The sequence below is a fragment of the Bos taurus genome, chromosome 21 (genome assembly GCF_002263795.3).
Source record: "Bos taurus isolate L1 Dominette 01449 registration number 42190680 breed Hereford chromosome 21, ARS-UCD2.0, whole genome shotgun sequence".
Lineage (NCBI taxonomy): Eukaryota > Metazoa > Chordata > Mammalia > Artiodactyla > Bovidae > Bos > Bos taurus.
The window spans coordinates 41751527-41776750 of NC_037348.1; the positions used below are offsets into that span (position 1 = coordinate 41751527).

The 25224-nt window shown below is 36.3% G+C and overlaps 1 protein-coding gene across 9 annotated transcripts in view; it reads right to left on the bottom strand.

Annotated features, from left to right (window-relative positions):
* The window catches only part of HECTD1 (HECT domain E3 ubiquitin protein ligase 1), a 77811-nt gene that overhangs the window by 50766 nt on the left and 1821 nt on the right, over positions 1 to 25224 (bottom strand). For 8 of the 9 annotated variants that reach the window (XM_024982056.2, XM_005222075.5, XM_059879428.1 and 5 more), the window contains exons 2-9: positions 24664 to 24937; positions 10494 to 10728; positions 6425 to 6652; positions 5115 to 5396; positions 4747 to 5017; positions 3519 to 3595; positions 3337 to 3435; positions 639 to 753 (exon numbers count right to left, since the gene is read on the bottom strand). In XM_024982056.2, coding sequence (XP_024837824.1) covers positions 639 to 753; positions 3337 to 3435; positions 3519 to 3595; positions 4747 to 5017; positions 5115 to 5396; positions 6425 to 6652; positions 10494 to 10728; positions 24664 to 24803 — 1447 coding nt within the window. In that variant the 5' untranslated portion in view covers positions 24804 to 24937. The remainder of the gene's footprint in view (positions 1 to 638; positions 754 to 3336; positions 3436 to 3518; positions 3596 to 4746; positions 5018 to 5114; positions 5397 to 6424; positions 6653 to 10493; positions 10729 to 24663; positions 24938 to 25224) is intronic. The other variant, XM_002696696.7, reaches the window with a different exon arrangement.

Sequence of the window (25224 nt, forward strand, 5' to 3'; positions counted from 1 at the left end):
CACTTTCATGCATTGGAGAAGCAAATGGCAACCCACTCCAGTGTTCTTGCCTGGAGAATCCCAGGGACGGGGGAGCCTGGTGGGCTGCCGTCTATGGGGTCGCACACAGTCGGACACGACTGAAGTGACTTAGCATAGCTTAGCATAGCATCTATCAAAGATGTTCATAAAAATACTAAAGAACATTAGTACCTCCAATGAGTTGAATCACAACTTAAGGAGATAATTTTGGATACTCTCAGTTCAGTTCAGTCACTCAGCCGTGTTCGACTCTTTGTGACCCCATGAAAAATTCCAAAAATATTTCAGAGACTCTGCATTCATCTACTTTGTGAAAACTTAAAAATTTGGTCAAAGTATTTTGTCTACACAATAACCAACTATTCTTTATGACATTCCCACACCCTTAAACTTGTGATTTGGTCTTTTTGGAATCATGCAGCCACAGTCTCAAAGAACATAGAACAGTACACTGTTACAGGTTTATCAAATATAAGAGTGTGCGTATAAAATCACTTGACTTCAAGGAAATTATTTCCTTATATTAGGTAGTACATTTGTCTACAAAAAGCTACTTTTATGGAAGTGAAGCTGAAAAGTAATAGCAGATGCATAAAAGGAAAGATACTACTACTCACCTGGAGACTGAAGAATAGCTACTACTTCACTATGGCCCCTCTCCCGAGCTTTATCTAATGGAGTTTTCCCATCTTCATCTCTCAGATCTGGATTTGCACCATGCCGTAACAGAGTCTAGAAAAGAAAAGCATTTAATATGGATGTTAGTGATCAACACCTTATTTCTTCAATGTACAGTTCTGCAACCTTCAACTGCATCCACATCCTTCATAATGCAGATTTACAGAATCACTTAAGCAGGTTATCAATTCAAACCTCTGCCTTTGCTCACAACTCTAAAGTTGTTTATTTATATCTTGCAACACCTTATTTCTTCAATGTACAGTTCTGCAACCTTCAACTGCATCCACATCCTTCTTAATGCAGATTTACAGAATCACTTAAGCAGGTTATCAATTCAAATCTCTGCCTTTGCACACAACTCTAAAGTTGTTTATTTATATCTTGAAAAAAGTATAGATTAATTTCACTTGGTTATTTATTAACATCTCAAATTAAGTTTGTTCACATCTGAATCTGTCATCTTCTCCATCAAGCCTCTCCTCTCAATTTCTTTAACAGAGGTACTAGCATTCAGTCTGTACAACAGAGAATGCTGTCATCTGTGCCATGAAGAGTTTAGTGACACAGAGTTTCTGAGAGTGCCCTAGCAGACAGGATTTTTCACCCAAGTTACTAAAATCCATTCCACAATTTTTGTTGCATGGACAGGTAATAATAACTATGCTGTAACTTCTATCTGGCCAACACCAATTCTAAGACTTTCCTATTTAAAACATGTTAAAATGTGTATGGTGGGAGGTAGTATCTTGGAATCAATTAAAAAACAGAAGAACCTGTGAAGAATGATGTGTGTGTGTGTTAGTCGCTTAGTCGTGTCCAACTCTTTGCAACTCCATAGACTGAAGCCCACCAGGCCCCACTGTCCATGGGATTCTACAGGCAAGAACACTGGAGTGGGTTGACACTTCCTTCTCCAAAAGGAACTATCGAAAGAAAGAAAGTGAAGTCGTTCAGTCGTGTCCACCTCTTTATAACCCCATGGACTGTAGCCTACCAGGCTCCCGCATCCATGGAATTTTCCAGGAAAGAGTACTGGAGTGGGTTGCCATTTCCTTCTCCAGAAGAATGATAAAACGTGTTAAATGCTTAAGACCCTGGCTGGCACAGAATAAGTGGTTAATGAGTACCTATTATATCATTATTAGTAATGGCAGCTATAGTTCATTATGGGCTAATATATAATCAAAATAGGTTAAGATTAGATGCAATTCATTTGGCTCTTTCTCCCTCTCAGATACCTATAACTGAAAACCAGCATGGGTTAAAAAAAAAAAAATGCTCAATAAAATTTTTTACTACCCTTGGAAATATCATTCCCTCTAAAAATTAACCAATTCAAGCCAACAGATGTTGAGCTTGAAGAGATCACCTAGAAGGCTAAGTTATTAACAAAAAAATTTTAACAACATAAACATGACAATAATAGCAGCTACCATTTAAGTGTCTACATACAATGTGCCAACTACTCTACTAAGTGCTTTTCACGTATTTTTTTCTCCTAATCACAATGATAATGCTAGAAGGGACTTCCCTGGTGGTCCAACGGTTAAGACTCTGCACTTCCATTGCAGGGGGCACAGGTTTGATACCTGGTTCAGGAACTGAGATCCATGGTGTATATACATATACAATGAAATATTACTCAGTCATAAAAGAGAATTAAATCTTGCCATTTGTGATAACATGCATGGACCTTGAGGGTATTATGCTAAGTGAAATAAGTTGGACAGAGAAAAATAAATACTGTATGATCTCACTTATGTAAAGAATCTAAAAAATAAAGGAACAAATGTAAAAAACAGACTTGAGCAAACTCTGGGAGATGGTGAAGAACAGGGAAGCCTGCTGTGCTGCAGTCCATGTGGTCGCAGAGTCAAACAAAACTGAGCAACTGAACAACAACAAAAGTCCTTTGCTAGTGTAAGAATCAAAGATATTATGATTCTTCTGCAAACAGAATATCTGCTATATTGATAAACAGAAGTAACAGAAACATGTATAAAACTATTCATTACCAGGAGAAAGAAACTGGGGGGAAAAAACAAGTTTTCAGCAATAGCTGACTGGTTGAATACATTTGCACAGGTTAAGTATACAGATGTAACAAAGATCTCTATATACTAATAGGGAGAGATCTCAATGTGTATCGCATATGCACTTAGTCACTCAGTTGTGTCCGACTCTTTGCGACCTCATGTACAGTAGCCCACCAGACTCCTTGTCCGTAGGCTTCTCCAGGCAAAAATACTAGAGTGGGAAGCCATTCCCTTCTCCAGGGATCTTCCCAACCCAGGGATAGAACCTGGGTCTCCTGCCCGGCAGGAGGATTCTTTACCATCTGAGTCACCAGGGAAGCTGGTGTATCATTAAACAATAATTAAATACTAACAATTGTATTTTTAAATGAAAAAAGCAAAGTATAGATCAGTATATATGTTACATTTTGTATTAAAAAAAAGCATATATATTCTTGCTTGTACCTGTATTAAAAAAACCAATGAAAAGATTTAAACGGAGGCAATGAAGATAGTATGTAAATATGGCTTCTCCAAATAAAAGTTTTTATATTATTCTAATTTTAGAACAATGTAAATATTAAATATTAAATTAATAATTTAAAAACTTGGATTTTACCTTTGCTACTTGAGGTCTTCCAAAACATGCAGCATAATGTAATGATGATGACCTTTGACCTCTATTAACATCAGCACCTCTTTCACAAAGAAATTCTACCTGTAAAATAATGGAGACTCATAAAGTTGCCTTATTAACATTTGTCTTTGATTTAAAACATTAACTTTTATTTATTAGCTTACCATTTCCTGAGTTCCAAATGCAGAAGCCCAGTTTAATAGAGTTTGACCTACATCATCCATAAAATTTACTTCAAAGGCTGAAAGTTTAAAGGAAAAAAATAAATCTTTTTTAAAGGCAACAAAATAATAATGAACTTTTCTAAAGTGGGAACCATTTAAAGATTATTATTAACTGTTATTAACAATCACTAAATAGACAGCCAAATTTAAACATTTAGGTCAACTATACACTAATAAATAATCAGCAAATTCTGCTAAGAAAAAGTATTCCAAAATTTTTAAATCACTGGGGATTCACAAGGCTAAAGGCTTAAAAATAAACATAAGAAATAAAATAACTAAATATACAATAAAACTAGAGAGTATTAGTTGCCTCATACTGTAACTGAGGAAAAGAAGCTAAACCACATCTATACTCAAAACAAAAGTCTGATGACCCAGAAGATCTTTTCTTTTTATTATAACATCTCTCTGTTTATTTGTTTTCCCCGTGCTGATGGCTCATAAAGAATCTGCCTGCAATGTGGGAGACCCAGGTTCGATCCCTGGGTCAGGAAGATCCCCTGGAGAAGGGAATGGCAATCCACTCCAGTATTCTTGCCTGGAGAATTCCATGGACAGATGCTACAGTCCATGGGGTCACAAAGAGTCAGACACGACTGAGTGATTAATACTTTCCCTTTTGACTTTCATGCTGTGCAACATCCAGGATCTTAGTTCTCTACCCCAGGGATCGAATCAGTGCCCCCTGCAATGGGAGCACAGGGTCTTAGCCACTAGTCTGTCAAGGAAGTCCCACAGAAGTATCCTTCACCAGCTTATATTTGCTGATCAGCTCATGAGGCAGTCTAAAAAAATGTATATTATATGTATATTATACATAATATACAAAAGTGTGTATTATGAAAATTCAATTGTATCAGTTTCCATTAATCCTAAGAAAACAACAGCCCTCAATTCAATCTGTGCTTAACCTTAGACTTGGTATGACTTCCTTCTGGCAATAAAACAGGTTAATTTCATTTACTCATTCAAAAACCATTTATTCAGATCTTACCATGCACCAGACTAATTTATATACACAGGGAGAGGAGATATGGAAGACATTGGCCATTCTGTTTTCTGACACAACTGCTAAAAATATTTAAAAATTAAAAAAAAAAAAGCCTAGAAATTAAACATAATTCCTTATCTCAGTTTTCTTATGTTTTAAAAAATATTTTCCAACCTCCTGTGTCGATTGCATCTATAAGTGCATCAGTATCTTTACTTCGAATACAGTCTATAAGCTGCCGATGTGAGCGCTCCCCAGAACTATCCAGTCTCCGAAGTCCTGGGATTCTGCCTGTGGATCCAGCACTAGATTTTGGCAAAGCCTTTCGTCCTTCGAATAATAGCACCAAGAGAAGGTCAACCAAACGCATGGTATCAAGCACACATCTTTCATCACCCTGCAATGCACTTTCAATTGAATCTGGAAGCTCTGACCTCAGGAGATCCTAAAAAGAGAATGGGAGAGAAGAAAGTTTTAATCTATTCTCATTATATAAAGACACTTATTTGAAAAGATTAAAGAAGGAAAAAAACCACTCTTACGTGCGTTACTACTGGAGAGCCTCTGCAAAGTGTTGAGAGCAGACTTACAATTGTTGACACCTGGTTACTCAATTTGGAATCTGCAGCTGTGGAAGGTGCTCCTGTGGTGCTGCGACTGGGTTTGCAAGCTGATGAAGGCCCTGATATAGTACCACCAGCAGCAGCCATTCTAGATAATAGCTCCTCAGTTAATCCATGCTTGGCTAATGGAGCTGGGTCAACACCACGACGGGTAAATCGGTCAGCTAGTGATGCAAAACATCGCAGAGCTCCATCTGAAACCTAATGATGTAAAGAATATACATGTAAATAAAATTCACTTAAAAAGGACTAGTACTGTGTATTTCAATAGTGAACTATTAAGAAAGGCAATTGCAGCAAAGGATACCACCCATCTAGATTTGAATCCTGGCTCCTCATTCTGGTAACTGTATAACCTGAGAATATTACTTAACTGTTCCTCAATTCACTTATCTGCAAAGTGGGAATAGTAACAGTACCTATAATTCATTGTCTAAGCTCAAAAGAGATGATACATGTAAAGAAACTAGAGGAACAGTAAAAAGCTCAATAAATCTTTACCATTATTATGTATAACTAGGCCAAGATAATTGATGAATAGCTGAAAATAATTAACTGAAATTAATTAACTGAAAATAATTAACATCGAAATGGTAAAAAGGTACTAGAAGTCAAGTTTTATTTTCTAAAGATGATAATTTAACAAAAATTTACACATTTAAAATTTTAAAAACTGTTATTTTACTTGAATGAAAACTACCCTTTTAAGTAAGCAAAATTGTGCTGAGCCAACAAATTTCACTGGGTATTAAGTGTAGCTTTAGAAATCATATATTTCTAAAATGTTTAAATCTTAAGAATAAACCCATGCCACTTTTATAATTTAAAATGTCTCACTGCCAAAGAAACAAAAAGATTACCATATAGAAATATAAAATGAGATAAAGAGAAATTATCTCTACCTCATCAAACAAAAAGTTCCAATTACACTAAGGTTGACCCTGAAACAACATGAGTTTGAACTGCATGGGCCCACTTATATGTGGATATTTTTCCCCACTAAATTCATACTACAGAACTATACAATCCATAGTTGGCTGAATCCATAGTTCTGGAACCCCAGATAGGGATGGCAGACTATAAAGTTATGTGCACATTTCCAACTGTGCAGAGGGTCAGCACCTCTAACCCCCGGGTTGTTCAAGAGTCAACTTTATATCATAGTTATAACCAGAGGACACTATAAAATCACTTTTTGAAAATAAAGTACACAGAAGCTATTTAATTACCTGATGATCTTCATGTTTTAATAAACTAGACAGAGATTCTACACAAATTTCTAAAGAAGAATCTTGAGGTTCCATTTTGCCACAGAGTCTTGACACCACAGCCATGGCAGAGTGCAAGGTGTCTTTATGAACCAGGTGTCCACTATCACGAATGAAGGTAAGCACACAATTCAAACCACCAGCCTCGAAGACTGCTCCTGATTCACGAGTGCATATTAGTTCTAAAACCTACAGTAAAATAAAATAAACAGAAGAATACAGTAAGTTCAATTTTCATTTTCAAGACTGACAGAACATGATACACCCTCCAAATATATTAGAAGTCATTTAAAAAGTAAGGGCAGGGTCTGAGAAAGGGTGGGTGTGAGGGGCAGGAGCTATATCTGGCTGTGAAGATGCCAAGAAGTAGTCCCTGAAATAGCCCAAGAAGGTGACCAACAAGATGGACTGGGAAGATACGGCATTCAAGTTGAAACAGAAATTAGAACTGAAGAAACTCAGGGAGTAGGCCCCCTGGCCACAGGTGGAATTAAGAAATTGGGCAGAAAGCTGTCCCTTGTGCCTGAGGCAATGGTGATTTTTAATTCCATTCTTATTTAAACATCCAGATTCCCTGCCATACAATGCTGCTATCAATAGCTAGAATGAAGTCTTGGAGCCTATTGTACACACTTAACCTTTCATTAAAAAAAAAAAGTGAAGCAAAACAGAATACATTAATTTTAATATATTTTATTTAACACAATATGTCCAAAGTGTCATTATTTCAACATGTAATCAATATAAAAATCATTGGTATCTTTTGTGCATTTAGTCTTCAAAAACCCATGTATATTTTAATTTGGGGCAGCCACATCTGAAGTGTTCAACAGTCACATATAGCTACCATATTAGACAGCATAGGTTTAGGTGGTGAAACCTGTATGGCAAGCTAAGAACTACAAGTAATTTAGCAAAAGTCTATAAAAGTCCTAGACATTAAAAAAACAAATCAATAAATGCCAACTATTCATTATCTTCACACATACTCTACGAATATTAAGACATTATAAATCACTTTGGGGGCAAGTTTCTCTGAGCCCACCCATGTGTCTATCCACAAGCACTGTACTCTTCTTCCTCCTAATAAACACCTTACTTGCTTCACTATAAAAAGAAATTAAAAATACATTAAAAAAAAAAATCACTTTTTGGAACTTCTCTGTGACCAGTGGCTAAAACTTCACACTCCCATGCAGGGGACACCAGGTTCCCTTGTCAGAGAACTAGATACCACATGCTGCAACGACAGTGTTTTGCAGGCTGCAAGTAAGGATCCCACAGCTAAAAGACCCAGAGCAGCCAAATAAATAAATATTTAAACACAAATAAATAAAAGCCACTTTTATTTTCTAAATTATATGATATTTAATACGTTCATATAACTAGAACTAGGGTCCATAGTTCTTACAGGCATACCAGAAATTTAGACTTTATTCTGTAAGCAAGAAAAATGTTTCAAGCAGGAAAAATAATATGATTGGATTCCCAGTTAATAACTGGGGAAAACAGGGTTTAAGAAGAGTGTAGAGGCAAACGCAAAAACTCAAGCATTAATATTCCTGAAAGGATGAGGGCTTAACCAAGGCAATAACGGCAGGAACAAATAGAAGAAAATAAACTAGAAAAGCACTTGATTATTAATTAGATGTGTGGAGTGGAGAAAAGCAAATAAAAGATAAAGTACAGGTTACTGTCTAAAGTGACTGAGCACAAGTTGATGCCACTTATCAAGAGAGGAGTTTATCTGTAATGAAAGACAATGAATTCAGGCAACAGGTGAATATGTCCAACAGGCCTTTGAATATGGAGTCTAGAACTTGAGAGAGAAGTCACTTCTAGAGATAAAGATGTAAAGGGCATATATTTATATATGAATGGTACTGATGCTCATAGATGAGACTGTCTAGGCAGGTAGACAAATCTCATCTTAAAGCTTAAATATATAGCTTTAAGAAGGTAAAAACAGAACCTTAGGAAGTACTACCACTGAAGAAGTGAAGAATGAATTAATAATCTGCAAAGGAAAAAGAGAAAGGGAGAGCAGGGTATTAGCAGATAAGAAAAAGTTTGAAAATATAGCTCAGTGAATATATGCAATGGATTAAAGTCCTAGTTCTGGAAGAAAACTGAAGTGATGTGAGCAAGAGGGGAAAAAAACTCTGAACAGAAAAATGGATACCTCTTCCTCTGAGGCCAGACACAGACAGAAATACATCGATATACACAGAGAAGAAAGTCAAGATATTAAAACCTATAAAAACAACTCTCAAAGCATGGGGAAGACATTTTCAGGGATCCCTGTTTTTTTCATACGACTATAACAGTAATTGTCTTTTTCTTTCTTATTCCTTTAGGAGTGTAAGGTAGAGTTTTCTAAAAGTGATATGAATTGAGATATAGCAAAAGGCTGAATGCAGAAGCAGATATTAGGATCTGGCTGTCTTCTATTAAGTCACAAATTTCAAACGAGACTCACAAAAATGCTTAACAATGCTACTTTTCTCACTAAATTTCTCTTTCTTCGGGGTATATTTTCATTAAAAATGTAATGTATGTTAACACATACTGAGCTTGTTATTTTATGATAAATGAATAAATGTTTCTAAAGTCTGTTTTAATATCTAAGATGGTAAATAGAAACAAGCAGAACCTACATAAACAAAAGCTCTTTGCAGGTCCTTAATACTTTAAGACTTATAAAGGGATCCTGAGGCAAAAAGTTTGAAAATTGCTAAACTAGTGATAGCATATTAAAAAGCAGAGACATTACTTTGCCAACAAAGGTCTGTCTAGTCCAAGCTGTGGTTTTTCCAGTGGTCATGTATGTTTGTGAAAGTTAGACTGTAAAGAAAGCTGAGCACTGAAGAATTGATGCTTTTGAACTGTGGTGTTGGAGAAGACTCTTGAGAGCCCCTTGGACTGTAAGGAGATCCAACCAGTCCATCCTAAAGGAGATCAGTCCTGGGTGTTCACTGGAAGGGCTGATGCTGAAGCTGAAACTCCAATACTTTGGCCACCTGATGTGAAGAGTTGACTCACTGGAAAAGACCCTGATGCTGGGAGGGACTGGGGGCAGGAGGAGAAGAGGACGACAGAGGATGAGATGGCTGGATGGCATCACCGACTCAATGGACATGAGTTTGGGTAAACTCTGGGAGTTGGTGATGGACAGGGAGGTTTGGCGTGCTGCAATTCATGGGGTCGCAGAGTCGGATACAACTGAGCGACTGAACTGAACTGAGAGCACCAAGAATCATAAAAAGGAATGAAAATATTTAGGAATTTAAAAAAAAAAGTGAATCACATAAAGTCTAAATATGTTCACTAAGCAGCTCCAATAAACTACTTACCAGTACTGATGCTTTTAGAGTCACATAAAGTTAATAATTAGTCCCACCAAGAATAAAATGAAACAGCTAACTCTAACAGGAGTATAGCAAAATAATTAAATTCACAGGCCCTGGAATCAGACTTCCTAAATCTTCAAATTACTCATCATTGAATCTTGGCTCTCTGCCACGAACTACCTATATCACCCCAAGCAAGTTACTTCATCTCACTATGCTTGTATTTTTTTCACCTACAAATATAAGTGATAATATTAGCAGCACCTACCTCATACAGAGTTGTCATGAAGTTAAATGAGTTAATACATGCAAAGTGTTTAGAATGATGCCTAGTAGATTACTGTTAGTTGTCCCGGTCATTAACATATGCATATAAAGTCATTTTGGATAAGATCAGAAATAACCTGTATCAACGGGTTAGAGGCTACCAGAAACCAAACAGCACTGAGGCAACACAGAAAAGCACTATCAGTGACCTACAATTCTTCTTTAAAGATTTCTTTCCCCAAGGCATATGGGATCTCTTTTGGTACCACAAGGACTATGACTTCCACTGTTTTCAACCACTCTCAGTAAAAGCTGATAATGAAAAGAATTTCATTTTTTTTTTCTTTTTTGCAAAGTGTACTTTTCACTCTCTGAGAGATCTTCAAATGTACCAATAAATAATTGAGACTTACCTTTACACACTGTTCAGCTAAGTCTCTGCTTGTTCTGTTGTTAAGTTCAACCACAACCAAACGATTGCAAAGTGCTTTTATAGCTCCATCTACCCCAACAATCCTTCGGGTGCATTCTGCAGATACATCCAGGTAGTATGTTATGGCACGGGCTGTTACCTCCAACACATTGTCTGGAGCACTTTCATCAAGAAATATTTTGCAGAGGGCTGGTAAGAAAGTGCGAGGAGGGCATCTGTAGTGAAAGAAATCATATTACACCCAGGATTACTAAATTCTTAACATCCGAAAGTCACCAATGTAACAGATAAGAAAAACTATCACATAATACATTATATTCAATACTCCGTTCCACATGTATATTAGGTAAGATTTCTCATATTGCTTTTGTTGCCATAATAACACTCACATGCTAATTTCATCATTGCTGAAAATATCAGGTTGTAAACAGTTTAAAGTAGCAGCATTAACTTGAAACCATGTTCAAAAAACATTCCTATTCAATACTCAGCTCCAACATCAACTCTCTAAAACCTTCCCTAACCTCTCCAAATAGTTAAGTGGTACTTTCAGGTTCCTAAAGCCTCATAAAAACTGTACCCACACTGTTTAATGTATCATTTTATTTCCTTATTTACATTAAGAGTTCCAGAATGCCAGGAACGTTGTTCAATTCATGTTTTACGGGAATTGTTCAATTTATGTTTCATGGCAACAAATGCTGATTTGGGGTTTAACAGACCAGGGTAAGACCCAGAACAACAGCTGTGTAACCTTTCTGGTCCTATTTCCTCATTTGTAAACCAAAGATGATATCTATAAACAATATCTACTTTATATGGATGTTATGAAGATCTGATAACATTATACACATTAAACACTTAGCTCAGTACCTTGGCACCATATTAAACTAATTAACATTAGCTCCCCTTCCCTCCTATGAATAGCTAATGTGTGCTATATAAACCTGCATAAGACAGCTTTATCAAAAGCACATTTTACATTTTTAAATCAACATTTTATCAACACCTAAATGATAAAAAAAACCACATAAATTACATTTAGTAAAGATCGTAGTTATATGCCATCAAACACTTTAACCTAGCTGCATAAACTGAACTTTAAATGATCTACAGATACCACCAAAGGCACTATAGTCATTCCTCCATATTCAAAAAGGAAAGATGTCAGGGCCCCCTGTAGATACCAAAATCTCAGGATATTCAAGTTCATAAATTAAACAGTGTGGATACAGACAGCTTACTGTATTCTCAACATTTCGGCTGAATTGTTTTTCATCCAAATTTTAGTCTGCACATATCTTTAGTAGTTTTAAAAAAATATCTGTATGAAAGTCAAAGTAACTTTGCCCTTTCTAATCTGCTTGGATGATGTTCACTTTAGGGGTCCAGCAGCAGGAATATTATCAAAGATAAAGACCTCTTGCATTCAGTGATTAAACACAAGTGGGTTTTACTAGCCAGCATCATTGGCAACCTAGGTCACATCGTTTTGTTGCTGTTGTTCAGTCGCCAAGTCATGTCCAACTCTTTGTGATGCCATGAACTGCAGCATGCCAGGCTTCCTGTCCTCCATTTTCTCACGGAGCTTGCTCAAATTCATGTCCACTGAGTCGCTGATGCCATCCAACCATCTCATCCTCTGTCTCACCCTTCTCCTCTCGCCCTCAATCTTTCGCAGCATCAGGATCTTTTCCAATGAATCAGCTCTTTGCATCAGGTGGCCAAAGTATTGGAGCTTCGGCATCAGTCCTTCCAATGAATATTCAGGGCTGATTTCCTTTAGGATTGACTGGTTTGATCTTGCTGTCCAAGGGACTCTGAAGAGTCTTCTCCAGCACCACAGTTCGAAAGCATCATTTCTTCAGCGCTCAGCCATCTTTGTTTTTTAATTAATTATTTTAATCGGAGGCCAATTACTTTACAATACCGTGGTGGTTTTTGCCATACATCAACATGAATCAGCCACGAGTGTACATGTGTCCCCCTATCCCGAACCCCCTTCCACCCCTCCCCGATCCCATCCCTCTGGGTTGTCCCAGTGCATGAGTGCCCTATTTCATGCGTTGAATTTGGACTGGTCATCTATTTCACATATGGTAATGTACATGTTTCAATGCTATTCTCTCAAATCATCCCACCCTCACCTTCTCCCACAGAGTCCAAAAGTCTATTCTTTACATCTGAGTCTCTTTTGCTGTCCTGCATATAGGGTTGTTGTTACCATCTTTATAGTCCAACTCTCACATCCGTACACGACTAGTGGAAAAACCATAGTTTTGACTATATGGACTTTTGTTGGCAAAGTGATGCCTCTGCTTTCTAATACACTGTCTAGGTCTGTCATAGCTTTTCTTCCAAAGAGCAAGCGTCTTTTCATTTCATAACTGCAGTCACCATCCACACGGATTTTGGAGCCCAAGAAAATGAAATCTGACCGTTTCCACATTTTCCCCATCTATTTGGCATGAAGTGATAGAACTGGATGCCATGATCTTAGTTTTTTGAATGTTTATTTTTAAGCCAGTTTTTTCACTCTCCTCTTTCAGCTTCATCAAGAGGCTCTTTAGTTTCTCTTCACTTTCTGTCACTGAAGTGGTATCATCTGCATATCTGAGGTTGTTGATATTCCTCCCAGCAATCTTGATTCCAGCCTGTGATCCATATCCAGCCCTGCATTTCTCATGACATACTCTGCATATAAGTTAAATAAGCGAGGTGACAATATACAGCCTTGACATATTCCTTTCCCAATTTAGTTACTTGTAATTTTTCTGAGGAGGAGGATAAGATTAGATTATGGAAGATAGTCCAGTAGTTCTCAGGGAAGATTGGAATGACTAGCATATTGAAATCTTGAAGCATTTTTACTGCTCTCTGCACTGGCATATGTAGTATGAATATACTGAAGAGATAAGATTGTAAAAGCGTTAATACTACTGAGAAACAACACAGTCTTATTAAAAAGTAGTTTCCCCCCCTCCCCGAGAAAACAGTAGTTTTTGAAAAAAGAATAAAAAATTTTGAAGTTGACAGTCGTCACATTAAATGGCAAGAATGGATCTACCATATGCTTTATATTAAGAATAAGAAAATTGTTCATCTATCTTATGAATGGTACAAAAAACTAGTCATCAAAAAACAAAATTTGACTAGTACAAAATTTGTATTAGTCAAAACAAAATTTGACTAGTACAAAAAACTAGTCATCAAAAAACAAAATTTGACTAGTACAGAATTTGTATTAGTCAAAACAAAATTTGACTAGTACAAAAAACTAGTCATCAAAAAACAAAATTTAAGAGAAATGTTCGGTATAATTATCTATATTTCATGGGGAAATGTGGTATCTTATTGGGGGAATAAACTATGTTCCCTGCTTGTGTTCTTGAACAATTTAAAGGGATAATTAAAAAACAAAAACCAGAAAGTTCTAAACAGATTCTCAGCCTTTAACTGTGATTAATTTTATTTCTAAGAGAAAAATAAAAGTATTCTGCATAAGTAAAAGCTTACTTTATTTCAGGTATAATGAAAACCTGCTTTGGGAACTTTTCAAAGGTGTGGTATAAAATATCTATTGTAAACTTCTGGCTGTTGGACAAGAAAAAAAAAATTTGTTTTCCTAGCTCCTGAGTTAGTTTTTCAACCATGAGAAAGTATTTTAGGCATATTCACTAGTTTTTCAATTCAGAAACCAAAGCAATTTACAAAAACCCCAACAATACAAATTAACTATAAACTGAGCAAAAGAAGTAGAGAAAACATGTAAAGAGTAATTAATGAATTCTGAAAAGTACAGAATAGTTGAAAGAACTATAGCTATATTACTTGAAAGTTCATATTGCAACTAAAACAAATTATAACAAGTGTTGTTTTTTTTAACATTCTGCTTGATAGCCTGCTTTAAGACAGTTATCATGATATAAACATTTATAAGGCCTTAAAACCATCTTTTTACTTGTTGGTTAGTATCCATTTCTTTCTATCATTTCCAAAGTAACCCTGTGTTGATAAGAAGCACTTGACTGTGTTCTTATGAACAAGACCTTCACGTTTCTTTCCTTTTTCCTGGGCTATAACCACAAACACAACTTTTCTTTGGTGTGAATCCATGTTAACAGATATGAAGAAAAAAATTTACATAATCAAGAAAATTCAATGAGTTATTTCACACCTTGTCTTCAATTTTCTCTTGGCTTAGTGACTCCCTTGGTTTTCCATTCTAGCCTCAGTTCTAAACTCCCTTCTCTTATCTAGTTGATCTCATCTATTCCCTTTGTTCATACACCATAGCTATAAATCTCATCTACATACTCCCAAAATATTATCTCTACTCCAGACCAACTAAATCACGATCTCCATTTAGAATTATCACAGGCATATTAAAATGCTAATGCTATGCTATGCTAAGTCACTTCAGTCATGTCGGACTCTGTGTGACCCCATGGACGGCAGCCCACCAGGCTCTGCCGTCCCTGGGATTCTCCAGGCAAGAATACTGGAGTGGGCTGCCATTTCCTTCTCCAATGCATGAAAGAGAAAAGTGAAAGTGAAGTCGCTCAGTCATGTCCAACTCTTAGCGACCCCATGGACTGCAGCCTACCTGGCTCCTCTGTCCATGGATTTTCCAGGCAAGAGTACTGGAGTGGGGTGCCATTGCTTTCTCTGGCATATTAAAATAAACTGGAGTGGGGTGCCATTGCTTTCTCCGGCATATTAAAATAAACATATTCAAAACAAATATCCCTCCATCCCCAATCACTGCTTTGCAAATGTCACAACCAAACAGAAAGCCAGAAACCTGACAATCATCCTTAGTTCTCCCCCTTAATTTTGCTCACGTTACACATCCAATCCATTAGTTAAACCCCAATAATTTTCTCTCTAAAATATATCCTAAGTCTGTCCACTTCTCTCCACACCATCTTTTACAAACCTAATCTAAACTAACTTCAAACTCTTGTTTGAACTACTGAAATAGCCACCTGGACATCCACATAAGAGATGTTTCACACCACTGTTGAGGAAGGTATTTCTAGAGGGAAGAGGAAGTCTGTCTGGAATAATGTGTAAGAGCATGAGCAAGACAAAGAGAGCATTTGTGTAGGGGCGTGTCCCAGTAATGAGCAACTGATACAGACAAGGGAAGTGATCAAATAAATAAGTATATAAATATATTGAGGACAATGGGAGCCAGATTTCTCATTGTAGCCTGGAGATGGAAACACAAAAAAGAAAACTAGAATGAACCCTGTGGTGTTAGATTTGAACTGGGGATGAACTCGGCGGGGATGAACAGATAGAAAGATAAAAACAAACAGATACTAATGTGTGAGATGATCCCTCTGTCTAAAATGCTTTTCTCCCAATTTTGCCCATGGCTGGTTCTTTGTCATCCTTCCTGTGAGCCTAAATGTCACCTCCTCAATTTCAGGGTTACCTTTTCTAACTACTCAAAACAGGACTCCTGGGTTTTTTTCTTTTTTTTTTTCTTTTGGTTTTAATTTACTTTGACAATTTATATTTGTATTTCATTTTCTGTTGTCCACTATAATTCTCTCCTAAAAATCTGCAAGCTCCTTGGGAATAGAGTTGTATTTCACACCGCACCCAACAGGGTTCTCTGCATATGGGAAGATACTCAAGTTTTATTTGCTGAATGAATGATATCAAGAAAAGTAAGAACTTTCTTGCTTATAGAAAGAGAAACCAAACAAAAAGAATCCCATCAGCTCTCTTAGTGATCTGCTTCTTCATCCTTACGCCCAATGCCTCTCTAACATGTCTCCACTCCCCACACACAAGCCCAATCTCCATCAGGTCTCCTTCCCCTGCCTACCCTTCCCACAACACAAAAAGTGAATCCACTTTTATCTCTCATTTTCCATAGAACTGTTCTGAATTTCAATTGTGGTGGTGGTTACACGACTCTGTGTTTGTCAAATCCATATGTAATTTAAATAAAGTTAAGAGCAAATTAAATTGCACGTATACAATAATCACAGTCCTTCCTGAACATACTGAAAGAATACATCTACGGCACAAAAGTTTAGATGCCTCACAATTAAAGAGTTATTACAACTTGTAAACTTGCTAAATATTTACCTCTTATATCATAGGTAGAAATTACTTTTACATATTAAATCCAATCTAGTACTATACCAGACCAACTTACAGACCCAAAGGTGGCCAAATTAGGAAAGTTTAAGATCACTCACAGTCTCCACGGAACTACTGTCAGACCAGTCAACCACAAAAATGAGACTAAGTAGAATCTTCAGATGAATCCAACTTAAGCAAGTTTCCAAAATACTACCTGCAATGACGAAAGAATTTTTCCCTAATGGAAGCAGAGATAACTTAAAACAAGAACAAAAGTTTCATGAGGTTACAAAGAATTTCCCTTGAGAACTGCAATATCTTCTATACTATTACTACCATATGCTTTCTCCACACTATATCACTTGGACTTGGGCCAAGATTTCAGAAGATGTACAATACTAAGAAAGCAAACATTTTAAAAATAAAGTTATCTATAATAGTGATGTCTTATTGAATATAGCCTGTAAATTGAACACATCACTTACTTTTAAAAAACTAAAAATTTTAAATGTAAAAGATTAATAAATTTTATTTCCTGAAGATAATAAATAACATCTTTTGACCCCACTTTATCTTTTATTCCATTCTTGCCCCTGCTCCCATTCTGGACTTTGTATTTCTTAACTAACAATAACTCCTGGCATAACAGTTGAAAATTACAGCTTTCCCTCTAAAAGAAAAAGGAGTAAGTCAAATTCCAGTATGTAGACTCTGCTGTTGTTCAGAATTTCTTCAATGTGTTCAGTATCTGGATATTAGCTATTGTACACCAGGCATTATGCTTAGCAATGGAAAACAAAAGTACTAGTGTCTATGTGTGAGATACAGCAGAGGTCTTTGAAGGCACCTAAATTGTACTCACTAGGTAAAGAGCACAACAGATTTTATAAAAGGGAATGATACATTCAAATCAGTATTTTCAGAATATAGTCAATTACACTTCAATAAAACTGGGGGGAAAATACCATAAAAATATTTTATGACTGTAGCTCTGCGTATTGTTAGCTTATAGGCAGGGGCATCTGTTATGAAGTCACTAGCACTACATGAACATAATCATTTCCCCAAACCCATTCTCATTGTTACCATTCCTTTAAAATCTCTTACTTCAGGGAGAAAACAGATGTCATCGGACAGAAATCTCTTCAAGTTTTTCCCATCAAACCTAAAAATCTTCATCTTTCCTGCCTTACAATAAGAAACATATTACCGTAAGTCTATCTCATTGGAAAAGACTCTGATGCTGGGAGGGATTGGGGGCAGGAGGAGAAGGGGACGACAGAGGATGAGATGGCTGGATGGCATCACCGACTCAATGGACGTGACTCTGAGTGAACTCCGGGAGATGGTGATGGACAGGGAGGCCTGGTGTGCTGCGATTCATGGGGTCGCAAAGAGTCGGACACGACTGAGTGACTGATCTGATCTGATCTGATCTCTTCATCAGTACATCAGAGCTTTGACACTCTGTGTGGGATTTTTCTGACCAACAGCTTCAGCATTATTTGACAACATACTAGGAATGTAGAATATTAGTCACCACACCAGACCAAACGAATCAGAATTTGCATCTTAACAAGATCCCCAGGTGATTCACAGTATGCACATTACAGTTTAAAAAGCACTACTATTGACAGCAGCCAACGCTCTCCCAGTTTCTCAGAATCTGAATACTATGAATTCTCTATTCTCTCTCCTCTATGACCTCTAAAAGAAAAAGCCCCACACTATTTTTCCCAATACAACCTTCTCAAAAAAGTTTTCCACACTCTGGTCTCCATTTCCTCCTGTTACTCCTCAACCCATTCAAATCTGGTCCTCAAACCACTCCACTCAGCTCTCATTAAGATCAATGATCTTGAGAATGTTGCTAAATCCAAAGGACATCTTTGAGTCTTCACCATACTTGACCTTTCACCCGTATTCAGCACAACTGTCCTTTCTCTTCTTTAACCACTCTCTTTCTTGTGTTGACATGTACACTAATGATGTAAAAGCAATGGTGGATAAACTCCTGGTGCTTTAGCATGAATCAAGGCAGCAGCATTAAACTGTACCATTGGTAATCGTTTATTTTCATTGCCAAGCTATAGCATGAAAAGAAAGGTCAACTTCACTACTTTAATAAAGCAAATATATATATACATATATTTTATTAAACCTCAAGCCTTTTTTAATTAAAAAAAATTTACAATATTGTGTTGGTTTCTGCCACACAATCTCAAATCTTTTAATTTGTATTTTTTTAATATCCTACTTAAACAAATAGGAAGTAAGCATAAAGCACTTCTGCATACTCAAGAAAGATGGTTGTGTCAAGGAAATGTAGTTTACAACTGCTGGAGAGTTGAACTGGCCACTTGTTTCATGCAACATCTTTTTTACCTGAAAGAACTTTAGACAAATTGTGGTTACTCAGACTTGGATATCTAGCAAACATTTTTTCAAAAATTAACCAAGCAAGCATTCCACCTCAAGGAAAAACAACTGACAGTATTTGCTGCCAATGATAACATTCGAGCTTTCAAGCAAAGTTACAACTTTGAAAAACTTGCTCCTGCCACCATGAGCTTGACAGATCCCATTATTTGAAGACTTTTCTGATTAAGTACTTATAATAACAAATATGAGTTTGTGACAGTGTAGAATGGTATATGGCAACACCAGGAATATCTGTATAACTCAGCAGATCAATATTTTTCACATGACCAGTGCAAGATCTTTTAAACTTACACATGGGTTTAAAAAAAACAAACAACCCACTCAAAGTACCAAACAATAGATTAGTACCAATAGATTTTAATCTACAAGAGTACAAGTTCATTGACATGATTTCAGAATCCACATTATATTAACTCTCAAGAAACTATCACTTTGCCCACTTTGGGTATGATATCAAATGAGTATGATATCAAACTATACATAATCATGCAAAGACATCATTACAACATTCCTCCCTTTCCCAGCTACATCTATTGGAGGATGATAATTTTTTCATATATTGCAATCAAAACAACATAATACAACAAAATAAATGCAAAGCAGATATGAGAATCTAGCCAAATCCAAATTCATGATCTCCACCCCTCAAAAACATGGTCCTCCTGGGAATTTCTTGGTGGTCCAGTGGTTAGGACTTAATGCTTTCACTTGCAGGGGGCTGGTTTCAATCCCTGGTTGGAGAACTAAGATCCCACAAGTCATGTGGTGTGACCAAAAAAACCAAAAACGAAAACATGGTCCTCTTTTGATTTTCTCTCTCACTGAATGGCATCATCATCCATTGTAATCTGAATTATCCATGGTACTGTCTTCTTTCTCACTATGATATCCAATCATTCAACTATTTGACTATTCTACCTCCAAAATCTAAGTCTACAAGCATTTATTCTGTCCTCATCACACATTTATTATCATAGAGCAGAAAAAATTAGTATTTTTAAGACACATTTAATCCCATCACTCACTCTTTTACATCACTGCTCTTAAGAAAAAACCAAAAGCATACACAAGATTCCATCTGATCTTGCCCCAACTTTCAACACAGTTCTCCAGAGACCTTTCCACACCCAGTCATACTACCTTTCTCCAAATTCCTCAACCACGACATGCTCATCCCACTTCAAAATTCTTCACCTGTTGCGTTCCCTTTAAACATCCTTCTATCCCACCACCTTATACTTCATCCTTTAAATTCTTACTCATCCTTCGTATCTCTAAGAAAAACCACTCTGACTACCCCTACTCCTCCAGATCATGCCCCTGCTACCTTCTGTCACAGCACTCTGAACTTTTCCTTCATTGCACTTATCAAAGCTTGTAACCACTATTTCTATAATTATTTAATATGTGTTCCTTATTAGACTACTAGGCACCTTAAGAGCAGAGATTGTTATCTACTTTGGTCATCATATTTTTTTTTAACAATAAAAAGTAGGAAGACAATTTAAAAGATTAAAAGACTTAACACTGTTGTAGGTATTTTTAAATAGTTTTTACTGTACATACACAATAGGAGGCTTTTACCACTGTATTCAGTATTGGAATCCAAACTTGAGGCAGTCTTTCTTAGGATATTTCTCTCTGGGAGGATACACCAGGAAAATGATTAATGGTGGTTGCCTCTGGAGAGGAGAATTGGTCACCCAGGAGACTTACACTTTACTGTATATCCTTCTGTGTCTTCATAATTAAGTAAAATGATTATTTTTTTAATATGAGCTTTCTGGTAACTAAAAGCACTATCCCTAATATTCCATTTACTAGATCTTCTGAGGAGATGTTAGATTCTTCCCAGAAGACATAAATTATATTATTTGAAGATTTAGTAACAGGATCTACAACTGCCCAGGATTTATCTACTTTTAAGAATATGTACAATGATCACCTATTTTGATGTGAATGCAAAACTACTCATTTATAACTCATTAAATTTATCTCAAATGTATAACGTAAATTTAACTCACTAATGTATCACAGATGAAAGCAAAAGCTAACTCAGAACTTGAATTTTACTTTCTAGAGCATTACCTTGTTAAGTTCAGGCATAATTATCACAGCTTCACAGAAAATGTGTATCCCTTAACTTCAAAAAGACTGTCAAGGGGTTTCTCTTGTGGCTCAGTGGTCTAAAGAATCCACCTGGGACACAGATTGAATCCCTGGTCAGGAAAGATCCCAAATGCCTCAGAGCAACTAAACCCACGCGCCTCAACTACTGAGCTCTGGAGCCTGTGCGGCCACTACTGAGGCGACAGGCTGCAACCACTGAAGTCCAAGTGCCTAGAGTCTGTGCTCCATAACAAGAGGAACCACGGCAAGGAGAAGCTTGCACAGCACAACAAAGAGGAGCCCCTGCTCATCACAACTGGAGAAATGCCCGCAGAGCAACGGAGACCCAGCGCAGCAAAAAATAAATTAAAAACAAAAGTCAGAATGGGTACAAAAAAATGGATAGCCATGTACAATATTAAGTTAAAGAAAGAGAAACACTTAACTGTTATGTTTAAAGCACTATGTTAGGCATCTCACTTGTATTATCACATTTAATCTCCATGAAAACCTATACCCATGTCTATCTCATTCCAAAGGCCATTATTTTTACCACACCATATGCCTTTCCTGACTAAACAAACATATAACTACTAATAAAAGCTAATCAGACAAAAACTTATCTGAATATATAGGCATCTTTTGCTTTACTTGACATAACTAAAAGGATTACTTGCTACTATCTTATGAAATTAAGTTAAAAGATATTTTCACCCGTATTTAAAATGTGCACATCATCCTGCTTTTCTGTCTTATTTGTTGACTGTTTCAAAGAATTTTTAAAGGTTCTTCAAAACCCACCAGTTTCATGAAATAAAGTCTCCAAATAAAATTCAAGATTAGATATTTAATGACATTAAATTAGCTCACTTTACTCAAAAACACTTTTCACATTCTTTCCTTTACTCCTCACAAGGAGCGAACCAGATATGAGATTACTGTCACTTTTACAGAGGAAGAAAGTAAAGCTCTCAAGGGGTAAACTTTATTTAGCAAACCAAGAATCTGAACCCAGGTCTCTAATGACACACAGCCATTCTTTCCACCTCACCATGCTGCATATCTGGTTTAAAGAAACTAAAGACAATTTTCCTTCTGACAACAAGAAAATCTGGCTGCTGAATGAAGAAAGCAAGTTAAAGGTTTAAAAAACAACTGTCATAAATTTAATCAAATGTCTACTTTTGATAGACAATCTGCTGCTGCTGCTGCTAAGTCACGTCAGTCGTGTCCGACTCTGTGCGACCCCATAGACAGCAGCCCAGCAGGCTCCTCTGTCCCTGGGATTCTCCAAGCAAGAATACTGGAGTGGGTTGCCATTTCCTTCTCCAATCTACTGATATGCTAAATAAAACAGGGCTAACCATTCCAATTTGAAATTCTCTTATACCTACACTTAGTAAATAAAAAATATAAAGTGAATCTGATTTTAATTTCATCCACATTATATCAAATATGACTAAAGTCTGGAAAGGATAACGAAAAGAATAACAATTATAATAGGACAGTAGGATTTTGCATTGATGAGTTTGACATTTTAACAATTTCTTTTAAAATTGTTTTAATATAATGACACATTAGAAATGTCATTACAAATACCTCTACTACTACATGTTAGTACTTAATGGAGGATATGATAGTTGATGTGACTGGTACGTACGACTTTTTAAAATACCACAAGTAATTCTCAGGTTAATGAAAACCCTCTAATGAAAGCTATGAATGCTCAAAAATCTATTTCACTGTTCTATGATTCTGACCAAAACAAGTGTTAACAGAGGGGCTAAATTATTATGTTCTCAAAATTTGCCAATAACAATAACTACTTGAAATAAATGAGCCACAGACTGCGATCTGGAAACTTTGTTCATAAGGATTTTTATCTTAATAGTACCACCTCAATGGGACTTACAACTAAGATTATTAATTATTCATTTATTAATTCATCTTCATTAACGATCCATTCAAAAATGAAGATGATCAAAAATACATCAATTTAGTGAGTAATACAGCCTTATTCCCAACTTAAAGAAATTAAGATAATTATACCAAATTTTGTCAACATCTCAAACATTTTCTACTAATTACTTCAAAATCGCATTAAAACCAATATAGAAGCATCTGAGTTTTCATTTACTTATCACCAGAATTCAAAATTATAAATATAAAATAAATAAAAAACAAACATGTTCAGCATTTAGAAGAATGGTTAATCTAACTGGGCAAGTATCACATAAGAGGAAAAACATGGCATTAATGGCCAATCTAGTAATGATTCCTTAACATTTTTGCACAAATTCTACATAATCCTCTAAATAAAATTGCTTAAACTCTCAAATCTCAATCTGCTTCTACTATTCCAAAAACTATGTCATGTGGTTAACATTCAATTTATACCCTCTCCAAACTGAAATTTACAAAGCCATGATTTGCTTTAACAAAAGTACAGGAGATTCCCTGACAGTCTAGTGGTTAGGACTCAGTGCTTTCACTGCAGTGGCCAGGGTTCAATCCCTGGTTGGGGAACTAAGGTCCAGAAAGCCACACAGTGCCACCAAAAAACCAAAAACAATAAACAAACAAAAACCCAAAAACAACAATGCCAAAAAAAAAAAGTGTCCTAAAACTTACCAATGAAGAAAGGGTATTCATTATTATCTGTATTTTCATATCAATTTCAAGTCAATTTCTTGATACAGAAATAAAGAAGCATTTGCATTTTCTGAGTTCATAACATGTTTTGAAAATGAATCAATCAGGTTATGGGGTAGAATTAGCATTCTCTACTAATTCCTATTCAATCAATAAACATGTATTTGTGTCATCACAATTATCATTACTGGAGTTAGTTTACCTACCAATTTTTATTTCTCAGAAGATTGTAAATGCAAAACTACAGAAACTTTTCAAAAGATAAGTTTTAAAACTCACTAAAGAAACTGGAGCCTATTATACAGACTGAAGTAAGCCAAAAGAAAAACACCAATGCAGTATACTAACACATATATATGGAATTTAGAAGGATGCAAACGATAACCCTGTATGCGAGACAGCAAAAGAGACATAGATGTATACAGAACAGTCTTTTGGACTCTGTGGGAGAGGGCGAGGGTGGGATGATTTGGGAGAATGGCATTGAAACATACATATTATCATATGTGAAACAAATCGCAAGTCCAGGTTCAATGCATGATACAGGGTACTCGGGGCTGGTGCACTGGGATGACCCAGAGGGATGGGATGGGAAGTGAGGTGGGAGAGGGGTTCAAGATGGGGAACACATATACATCTGTGGTGGACTCATGTCAATGTATGGCAAAACCAATACAATATTGTAAAGTAATTAGCCTTCAATTAAAATAAATTTATATAAAAAAAATAAAACTCACTGAAGAAAAATTTTATACAAACTCAAATCAGCAGATGGTTGAAAACATGTTATATACATGTCACTACAGCACCCCCAAATGAAGATGACGAAGGGCTGTACTTACGTTTCAAAACAACGATCCACGTTGTCAGACATCAAAAGCAGCATGCATAGCTGTTCAAGGGCTATTAGTTGCATGTCCCTTTCATCTCCTTGTCCCATCTGCAGCCATTCCAGCAATGTATCTGGGTCCACATCTGCCATTGTTTCTTAGGCTTCTTTGCTTAAATTTAAAAAGCAAAGGCAAAAAGTCCTTTAAATGTCCAGAACTGAACAGCGTGGGCTTAATTTTTTTTTCTCTTCTTTTACATCGGCTAGAGCCAGATTTTCTTGGTGCCCTAGGAATTAGAAAAGACTCGTAAGTATGTTTGGATAGTGTACTTAACTGTAGTTATCCAACTTTCCTTATTCCTCGGGTTTAACTTCATACATTGTACTAAATAAAACCAGTTTTGCACAAGAGTATAAGCTGATTAGGCTGCTGCTTAAACTGGAAACCAGAGCCGTCTTTGTCAAAGTCAGTCAAACAAGCTTCGGATCCCACTATTGCTATCACGAACGTGTTTGCCAAAAGGCAAACAACACCTTACTAAGGGTTCTTTTTTTTTTTTTTCCCAGAAAACTT